The sequence below is a fragment of the Centroberyx affinis genome, unplaced genomic scaffold (genome assembly GCF_046629955.1).
Source record: "Centroberyx affinis isolate AG114_WGS23_722 - 3 ecotype Tasmania unplaced genomic scaffold, CSIRO-AGI_Caff_v1 ptg001696l_1, whole genome shotgun sequence".
Classification (NCBI taxonomy): domain Eukaryota; kingdom Metazoa; phylum Chordata; class Actinopteri; order Beryciformes; family Berycidae; genus Centroberyx; species Centroberyx affinis.
Window position 1 is genome coordinate 363,055 of NW_027280112.1, and position 10,923 is coordinate 373,977.

The 10,923-nt window shown below is 38.5% G+C and overlaps 1 protein-coding gene across 1 annotated transcript; it reads left to right on the forward strand.

The window, feature by feature from the left end:
- Positions 1 to 795: 795 nt before the first annotated feature.
- Positions 796 to 7,894, forward strand: rab31 (RAB31, member RAS oncogene family). Its single transcript, XM_071528671.1, has 7 exons — positions 796 to 963; positions 2,006 to 2,085; positions 3,865 to 3,946; positions 5,001 to 5,072; positions 5,820 to 5,926; positions 6,786 to 6,895; positions 7,702 to 7,894. Exons 1-7 carry the CDS (start codon positions 928 to 930, stop codon positions 7,797 to 7,799), a joined length of 585 nt encoding a protein of 194 aa, XP_071384772.1. The 5' UTR covers positions 796 to 927; the 3' UTR covers positions 7,800 to 7,894.
- The last annotated feature ends 3,029 nt before the right edge of the window (positions 7,895 to 10,923 follow it).

Consider the following 10,923-nt stretch of genomic DNA (forward strand, 5'->3'; position numbering starts at 1 on the left):
TACATTTTTTTAGTGGAATGAATGGCCTGTTAGATGTTTTCTGACTTAGCAGCATCAAGAAAACATAACAAGTTAAGAGATAGAAGGTACCACGTGACTAGACAGTTTGTCGTCGCTCCAACTGGTTTCCGATTTGTAAACTGCGTCAAGCTAGACAGAAGTAGGCAGAATGAGACCGGAATAATAAGCAATTTTGACTTCAAAATAAAAGCATAACATTTGTGTGCTGATTTTTTGCCACTGCACACGGAAATTATTGAAGGGGAAATATGTTTAAGTAATGACATGTACAATAATTTGTAGCCTGACCACTTTTTTTGTACATCAAATGAATGCTTGTGGTTTGAGATAAGATCACAAACAAGCGTGATCTCCGTACATTATGGCAACTAGTTAGGCTACTCTCACTCTTTGTAATCCTATGAAATGATAAGAAAATGTTTATCTGTTATTTAGTGATTTTCTTCCCAAAAAAGACAAAGATAAAGGCAAAAATGTTGGCACAACACTAGTACTGAAGCCTTCTGCTCATAGCCTTTAAGGACAATTGTGTCATTAATTCGGGTTAAAAATCCAAGTTATCTGGCATAAATACTTAGGAATTTCTACTTGCTAAGCAATTGTATTATCATTTACAACAGATTCCGTCTTTAATATATTCGTTATCATCACGTTGGTGCTTTATGCGTTTCAAGTATATCCGTCAATAAATGTTTTATTTTGAAAGTTGCCACAGGAAGTCGCATTTTTTAATGTGGCTGTCTTTACAGTCACTGGTTTGGAAAAGATGGTCAGTCTGTCTTAGGGGCTGGGTTTCTCTTCTTTTTATCCAAGCAAAGAGGAAAAAAATTGTGCTGTAAGCATGACGAGACAAAGGCATTGAGTGAAGCTCAAGAAATAATGATTTAAAAACTTTAGTAGCTTACAATGGCCATAAGGGAGCTCAAAGTCTGTCTTTTAGGGGTAAGTGGCAGATGTTTTTGTTGATCCTTTTTGGGAAAAATTCCTTCAGTCTGCTGTGTGTGTACCGACAACATCTTGAGGATAACAGCCCATTAACGTCTATTACTGAAACTGACACGACAGATATTTCGATTTCTGTCAGATAAATGACTTTTTGTTTTATCATATTGCACTTTTAGAAAACTTAGAGATGGAAGTCCGGTGATGTTGATAGTTTACTTAGCCTCGCATCGACCGGTGGGCCCAGCAGTCATTTTGGATATGCTGTCATTTAACACGGATTTGTGTTTTCTGATGCCTATTTCTACTGTTTTCCATGTTTTTAACCAAATTATCGTCGTTTACGGTGTTGTTATCTTTGCATTTTTCCTAACGGTTCTGACATTTAACCAGCCATGACGTCATCATCCGGCTAGCCGCTGCAAGTAAACCGTTTGGTTCTTGCTGCGTTTGCAAAAACCACCCCAGTCCCCGTTTATAAACTGTGTTGAAGGATTGTCGGCGACTATTTTAATTATAGATACTAACTCTTTATGAGGCAAAGCGGAATGAGGAACTTGGAGAAGACACATAATGTCTGCCAGGCCTGTTCATACCGTAGTGAGCATCTGACATGCATTCCAGGGCATTTTAATAGCCAAGCTAACCATACTCCACTTACCAATCCCTTGTATTAGTCCCATGCTCGTATGCCCGTATGCCCTCATATGTTGATTTGTGTGACAAAATTGCACAAAGTATAATGATCTGAAGTGAGTCTTGCCTTGGGGCCCCGGACCACCAAGGGCCCCAAAAGCCCCCAAAAGTTTGCATGTAGGAAAAATTGTGATTTCATTGTGATTTTGTATGCTGCCACAGTGATCTTCAATAGTTAAACATTGAGCAATTTGTAGGATTGTTTGACTAACCTATCTGATGTGGTGGGCACTTGACAAGACAGATGTGCAACAAAGTGTTTGTTTGTGTGTGTGTGTGTGTGTGTGTGTGTGTGTGGGGGGGGTGCTGTGATTTACAAATTTTAATTACCTTCTTCTATTTTTAGGACACAGGAGTTGGGAAGTCCAGTATTGTGTGCCGTTTTGTACAGGATCATTTTGACCACAACATAAGTCCCACAATAGGGTAAGAGCATCACAATACAAAATCACGAAAAAGACATCAATATAACAAGTCAACAGTCAAAAAAATAAACTGAATAAGATAGACATCACATTCAGACAAATGGGAGGTGGGATGAAGTCATCTTTGTTCCAGACCTGTGCAAGTCCAAAATGAAGTCATCAGGTTTCGTGTCAGGTCAAGTCCAGACACAAGTCAGACACATTAAGAATCAGAGTCCGAGTCCCTTTGAGAGGCCAAGTCAAGTGAACTTTTAACTACAAATAGAAATGTTAAATCTTATTAACTTGTGTGCACACAGAAAATATGGATTCTCCTCTTCACTGATGATTGAGTCAATAGCTATACTGATATTGGTATCAGATATTGGGCTGATACCCGACTAAAATAGATTATAAGCATTAGAGAATACCAAAATATGATACCAAGAACCACTTGTAAACTAAGTGACTGATCTTCTGCTTTCCATACAGGGAGAAGGATGTTAAATCTGACATCAGAAGAATAGATTATGTCATCTGAGAACAGAAAATAGATTATGTCTCCATCCTTTCTGTCCAGTTTGACCCCAAACTAACACTTAAATTCTATTCTATTCTAAATTCTAAAAGTAATTGATCAGATCAGTATTAGCTGATATTTAAAGCTTAGTACCGGGAGTCAGTATCAGCAGGGGACAAATTATATCGTGCATCCCTATTCTAATTATAACTGTAACAATTTTAGTCAGCCTATACTCTAGTGCACGCCTACACTTTTTCCTAAAACCCCATGAGTAAACACAAAGTAAACTCTGCTGCAGGCCTGTAGAGAGCAGCATTATTCAAAAAGAAAACATGTATTGGATACGAATGCATAAACTGCACACCAGACAAACAGTAATGCCAAAATTAGTGTGACAGTTCTAAAAATGAGTTGGACTCAACTTCATCGCATCAAGTTCAGTGCCACTGCTCTTCTTCTGGTCTTGTCCAGGCGATGCCACAGGTCCAACAAGCTGATTGAATAAAAAGGCAAAATTAAATCTCTCCTACACTTGTTCCCAGGCCTTACTACTCTAAGAAAGTAACGATAATTAACAAAAATGTTATCTGGAATCAAGTTTTCCAGGAGATAACGTTAGGCTATTTGTTTAAAAACACCAGCAAAAGAGAATCTGAGCACATCTGAGTACATTAGGAAGCTGAGATAGTAAAACAAAGGTTCATTTTAAGACTGAAGACAAAGAAAAATAGTTCAAGTTCAAGTTCAATACTCTATTGCCATCTTAACATGGTTGATTGGGATTTGTTTTGGCAAGCTGACTTAAAATAGACAGAGAGGGACAAAGAATGGTTAAAATGAACCGGAAGACGTAAAACACTTAAAACACACAGAACACAAGGTAAGACATAGATAGAAAGAGAAGCAATAATACCACAAATAAAATACCATAAACTAAGACATATTGTACCACAGGGATAAAAAAACCAACTGTATTAAAACAACCACTATATAATATAATCATATAAAAATTTTATAAATATAAGCAACAATTTCATCCGGCTTTCATCAGTGTTCAGGCTCCTTTTCCCGTTTGACTGTTTTTTTGAACTATGCCTCTGAGCCGACGCAGCCAAAGTAATCACTAGTGCTTCAGTCAACACAGGCACGGTATCAAATGTTGTTATTCACATTTTTTGTTTCCTAGCTAACTGTACTGTGTTTTTTGTAAAGTGTGCTCTAGGTCTGTTCATAAACACTGTCATAAAAACTATGGGAAATGCTCTTTACTGTTCACAGAGCATCATTCCTGACCAAGACGGTGCCATGTGGACATGAACTGCACAAATTCCTGATCTGGGATACAGCAGGACAGGAGAGGGTGAGCACCTCTCCCTCTCCCTCCCCTCCCCTCATGCACTTATCATGTGTTTTTCTATCAGGTGTTAGAACTTTTCCACACATCCGTTTATGAATCATGTTTAGAAAATGAGTGATCCATCAAGCGTTGCGTCAAGAAGCCAGCAGTTACACAATCACTTAACTGTCAAGCGTCCTCATGACAAGGAGTTATTGTTAGGCATGGAACAGGATGATATGCAAGGGGTCAAAGTTCGCGGAACTGTTGGATCATCATGGTGATTCATTTGGATGGAGGGGGTGAGTGTGCTGACCAGACATGCTCTCTGCATGGAAAAAACTAGTGCAAGTACTTGCTGTTCATGTGGAAAAATGATCGCTTGAACAATTGTGCTATCTCCAAAGATTAGACTCTCAAGATCTTATATTTGCCTGTACCAAGAATTCCTAATTTTTGCCTTTGTGTATTTCATTTGATTGAGGAAATCGTTTAACTGTTTCAGTTGATTGACGAAGCTGTTGATATGAGCACTGCAAAACTTAAACTAAACAATAATTTTAAATATATTTAGAAGCTGTAAATAGTTTCTTTACAAGTGCATCGCAATAAAGTAGAGTTTTTTCATGAACTACTCTTATCACTCAAGAATGTATGGGCATATATCCACAATATACTGTATTCCCATATCAGTCCTGTATGCATTTAACAAAACTTTGTAAATTCTATGATTCAGCATAACTTTTATCAGCAAGTCCGTACAGTCAGAACCAAAATGGCTGAAGAGGCAGCATTTCACTTTTTTAGCCCCTTGCCATTGGAACAACCTCTCAGCCGATCTCCTTTTTTTTTACCATACTTTTTACACTTTTTAAACATTACTTTTCCTGTTCTTTTGTCCCTTTATGATGTTGTTTATTTTGTCTCTGTTACTGGCTTTCTTCTGTTATGGCCCTGAACTGTTTTTAACCATGTTTATAAAGCACCTCGGGTTACAGTGTTTTATGAAATGCGCTATATAAACAAGAGTTGATGTGATAAATCATACTAAATAATATAAATGTGTTTTCTTTTTTAGTTTCACTCACTAGCTCCTATGTACTACCGAGGATCAGCTGCTGCCGTCATCGTCTATGACATTACTAAACTGGTAAGAATAACAACTTTTTATTTCTAAATCAAAGCGGTGAAGTCGGGTTGTGACTAGACGTTCAAATCCCCGGACCTGCTGGCAAAATGTGGACAGGGAAATTGAACAAGTAGTGAACTTCTCTCCCCAACATGCTCTTGATCAAGGTACTTCACTCCCAGCTGCACCAGGGGAGCTGCTCAGTGGCCAACAGTAGAAGACAATCGTTGTATTCAGCAGCTCTGAAGCAAGCAGGGTTCCCACCATGCCCCTGATGTAAAATTACATGACTTTTCCATGACTTTGGAGCACTTCCATGGCCTAAAAATGTTATTTATTCCTGCTTTGTTAATGTTTTTCAGCTCAGAAAAGTTTTAAATGAGTAGCCTAAGCAGTCCGGTTCCACTAACAGTTTGGATTGATGTGGAGAAAATCAGCTGAACACAACCATCTAATGCAATTAATGTGTGAAACAAGTTGTAAAATACATCCTGGTATATTGCTGTAAAATGGCCCTGATATTCCCATGACTTCCCCAAGATAATTGATCAAATTCCCTGACTTTCTTTGTCTGGTATACAACTGTATTCCATGATATTCCAGAAATTCCATGATCAGAGTATGCATGCTCAGTAAACCCTGGATAAAACAGGTTTAAGCAAAGTGTTACCCATTCCAAAACAGGAAATTTCCGGGATGGGTAACAATTTGCTTAAAGCAAATTGTTACCCATCCCAGAAATTTCCAATACCTTTTCTTCTGTTCCAGGACTCTTTCCAGACACTGAAGAAGTGGGTGAAGGAGCTGAAGGAACATGGTCCAGAGGACATTGTTGTAGCCATAGCAGGGAACAAGAACGACCTAGGAGACATCAGGTGGGGCAGCTTTCGCTTTCCATTGCTCTTTCATAGTACTGCTGTTGTTTTGCGTGTTGTATAGTGTCTTTTTTTTTACAGACTCCTAGCTGTAAAAAAGGCCACTCAGGGATATTAAAGATCTAATTTACAGTATTTTGTTCTATTGTATTAAAGAACCTAAACTGCAGGGTTCAAAATGCCACCTGCCAAGTGCCAAATGCCGGTAAAATTTGTCATTCATGAATAAATCAATAAGGGTCACCCAGTAACTTTTTGAGACAATCACCTTTCAATGGTTATACACAGTCTTTGGTCTTTGTCTGTTCTCAAACTTTGTCCCTGCTGGCCACCGTACACCTCCTCTGACTGTCAGCCAATGAAATCAAAGCCAAAATTCTCTCTGTATCAAACAGGCTCCTAATTGGCTGCCTGCTATGATGGCACCACACGAAACGTCAGCCTCAGCATCTCAACTTCTGCAAACTTTTCCTTCCTCAAAATTTTATACACAAAAAATTGAAAATGGGTTGGGTGACACATTATTTTGGCCAGCAAAAATTATTCTTGGCAGGTAATGTTTTTAGTTTACCAACCCTTGGCAGGTGAGCCAAAAACCTAATTTCAGACACTGATAAGCTGTGAACTTTGTTTGCAAAAATCTATATGCCATGTGTAAGAAAGATGCCATTTTTGTTTAATCTCATAATACCTTGTCTTCTCTTCCATCTGTGCCATCTTCTCCAGTAGTCTTTCAGGGCAAACAAAGGGAAGGATGCAAGACATCAATGGGAGATCTCCAAGATTCACATCTGCTATGGGGCCTTTGTTAACTGTGAACCTACCCCCTAACTTATCTTGGTGTCCATCTCTCTTACAGGGAAGTGCCTATGAAGGAAGCTAAGGAGTTTGCTGAGTCAATTGCAGCTATTTTCATCGAGACTAGTGCCAGAAATGCTGTCAATGTTGAGGAGCTCTTTCAGAAAATCAGTAGGTTTCATGTTTCATACTGTTCATGTTGTCTCTGTATCATATGGGCCAGTAAATACTGCACAACTTTGAAAGTCAACTGTAGAGAAAAGATTGTGCTCTTGACTCAGAGCTTACCAAGACGTAAGCCAGGTAAAGCAGCCAAACAAATGAATGAAGAAAAAGGCCTACATAATGGCTAGAGAGGCTCTTCAGGTACAAAAATAATGTGATTTATTTACATGGTGGAAAAAAATGAAAGTTAAAGTGAATGTTTTGGTGCTCAGACCATCAGACCTTTTTGTCAGTGTACAGGCCTTTTTCTTCATTGATTTCTTTAACTCTGGAAATTGCCAATATGTCTGCACTAATTATGCCAAGACAAATTCCTGTATATTTATTATACTTGGTGATATGTAATTCTGATTTACTCTGGCAACATTTGGAATTATCTCTTAGTTTCTGCTGAATAATTGTCAGATTTTGTGGGGGGGGGGGTTTTCTTTGTGTTTATTATTTTATTAAAACTGATTGATTGGCATGTAAATAGAGTATATCAAGCAAAGCAGTGGCCCTGAAGTCCCTTTTTGCCCAGTTCATATTACATTTTGTTTTATGGTTGTTGGCATGGTGATGGGCCTCCTAAGCACAATTTTCAGATTCAGTTCCTCTGTATTATGATTTTTACTCAGACCATGCATAACGTGCACTTGTCCAAATCCCTTGCAATTTCAGTGATACACACAACACCTAGTATGCTGATACTGAACATACCGAAGATTGACACGAGATGGCAACTCTGTTAATGGTCCCGTGCTGTGTTTCAGGTAAACAGATTCCTCCCCTGGAAAATCCTGAGGTGGACAGCAACGAGTCCTTTAAACTCACCCGGCAGCCCCCTCCGTCCACCAGGCGATGCTGCTAGTACCAGCAAAGGCTGATAAGATGATCACCTTCAGCTCCAGGGAACCCCCCCACACACACACACCCTCCCCCTCCTCTTCCTCCAATCACCTCAGTCCACAATGCACACAATGTCTTATTCCTTGGAAAGAGAGGACAGTGGACAGACAGAGAGGTCAGCTTTCACTTGAGGTCAATTGCAACATTAAACAGAAAAACCTGAGGACAGTATTAGATCGGTCACTGCACCAATTTCATAAATTCCTGTACAATTATTTTACTTGGCGATTGCAGTGATTCCAATTCTCATGAAAGGAAACGGAAAGCCTTCAGTTTGTCCCCCTCAGGTGGCGTTTTGCCTGAATTACAGTATGATTTTATGGTTTTGTCTGTACAGTATGGCACGCAGCACATTACGAATAGGCGTAACCCTTTGGTTAATAACTATTTCATCCCATTATCCATAATAACTTATAAATCAAGCACAGATTAATAGCAAGTCATCTAGTTGATCTAGCTGATGTGCCTTATAAAGCTGGGTTTATATTGTTGATGCAATTACATTTTCAGTTTGAGAGCCAACAGCTCTGTAGATTGTCATTGCACTGTGGCTCTTAAATGGCACACTTTCAATGACGATTTTAATAGCATTGATTTGTATTTGTATTTTCTCATGGAGCTGTTGTGTGTATGTAAGTATCATACATGTATAGAATTTCATTAGAATATTTGAGCAAGAGGTTGTCAAGTTGTAGCCTAAGATGAGATGAGCATACGTTTCTATTACTCAGTCGCAATGGCTTCACATTCCAGTGTGTCATGTGTTTTAATACACATTGGCTGTATAAGGGTTTAACTGTATTGCTGTAGATTGAAGGCCCAAGTCGTAATTGCAGTTTGACACCCCCTGTTGAAACACTGTGATCCACTACCAGCTTTGTTTACATAGTAATTAATTGAAGATGGGGTTTTTTACACTCTGAAATGTATTGTCTGAGCTTTTAATACAGGGACTGACAGTATAGGACAGCCAAACATGAGTTTTTCATTTATTTTTAGTTGACAAGAGGTTACATTTATACTGTTTTGAGTAAAATAGACCTGTGTTTTGCCTCATTATGGGCTGCTAAGGTTCTAAAAAGCATGTGCTCCATATACTAACCAAACTCTTAAAGCACATATGGGGATATGGCCTTCATTTAGATAAGTGCAAAAAAGTGGTAAGAAGTAAGAAGTCATTAGGACAGTTGCCTTAATTGAGATTCTTAGTTATGTATTGTGTTTCCTACTCTGTCTTTGGCAGTAGAGCACTTGGATTTGACCACTTGACAAATTTATAATGCCACTTTTGCGTACAGTTCACACAGTATTATTGGAGAGAGTGTTAGTGTTACTTTTTTCTGAATTTTTTAAATAATTACAGTACTCCTTAACAGCTGTTTTGCCTTAGATAAAACATTTAAGTGCACATGAATCTTCACTTTATGGCTACAATATGATTTTATATAACAGTATTTCTGGATCTACATTTCCATAGGGTAAAGAAAAATGTTTACATGTGTGCCTTTTGAGTTAGAAAATGTGTCATTTTTACTCTCCCGAATTTGTATGAGTTAATGGAGTTTCATCTGTAGTTTTTAATGCAATAACTGTGTCATTTTGCACATGATTGACAAGCCCCGATACGTACCGTTCTCTACTGTATGGAGAGAACGTCACACAGAACTCCATTCAGAAATCTGGCAATTAATGTGACCTTGCTTATTGGAAAAAACATACATACTTCACAAAACATGACTTAAGGCCTTTTCTGAATCATTAGTTTCCACTGGTACATTTGGCTCACATATAATCCACCAAGGAGCTCTGAACTACAAGCAAATTTCAACCTTATGATCACAGTCTTCCACCAAAATACAACATGGTGGGCAGGTGAAATTGAAATTAGAGTTGCTTGGTGGATCAAGGTTTCCACGTTTGCCAGTGTGCAAGGCCACATTAAATTCCCAGATTTTTTAATGGAGTTTGGTATGATGTTATTTCCATACAAGGGAGAACGACACATCTGGAGCTAATGACCAGTGTTCAGGTCCAGCATCAATTTTGATCATCTACTATGTCTAGTGTAGGTCGCACAAACAATTTTATTGAGATTATGTGTTGCCATTTTGATTCTGATTTCTATTGACTGCTATGTTCATAGCCATACAAGTGCCTTTTTTTTTTTTTTTTTTTACCTTTTTCTAAACAAATGTATGACATGGCTAAAAAGAGCATACTGCTAGGTAGATGCATGTATTGCTAGTCTAAATCAGTACAGACTAATTGTATGCATAACAATCAATTTTGAAAGTGCCAGCTACAGCCATCCTTATACTGAGTCATGCTACCCTGTATCCTCTGTAGACCATTTTAACTTTTGTACATTAATCTGTGTAATAAACTAGTAATAATTATTTTCCTTGTTTGTTTTTGTTACTTTAACCCACTGGAAGGATAAAAGTGTGTGATCTGAAAGGGTTATCCAAGAAACCAGTATACTTTTTAAAGATTATTTTATGCCATTTCTGCATTCATGGTTAGTACACAGTGCGTTAGAGACCAGAAAGATGAGAGAGAGAGAGGGAGAGGGGGGGGGGGGGAGTGACAGCCAAAAGGTCATGCCTTGAATTTGACCTTGTGACGTCATTAGTACATGGTATGCGTCTTACTCCACTGATCCATCGGGACACATCAAAAACCAACACTAAGAGAAAAATTACACAATATGGCTGCACAGTATAGGTGAAGCGTTTACTCCAGCCACTGCAAGCAGTTGTAAACACAGTATGTAGCCTATGTCTGGCTTTGTTGACTATGTGGACCAAACTGAAAGGCAGTGCACCCACCCCCTGTATGTTTTGCTCCAACTCTTACATAAGCACCTCCAACTTTGAAAACATATGAAACGTTTACTCCTCTCCCACTATCTTTTGGCTCTGATCCCTGAATAAGACTTGAAGACCTTATTAAAGAAAATTGTGTTATTCCTGCACATATTATCATATGGTTACGTGACCTTTTGAAAAGCTGTAAATAGCACAAATGAGATGGAGAGAGGAGCATTCCACAGGGTCCTTTTTTCAGCACATTGCAGTGGATTACCC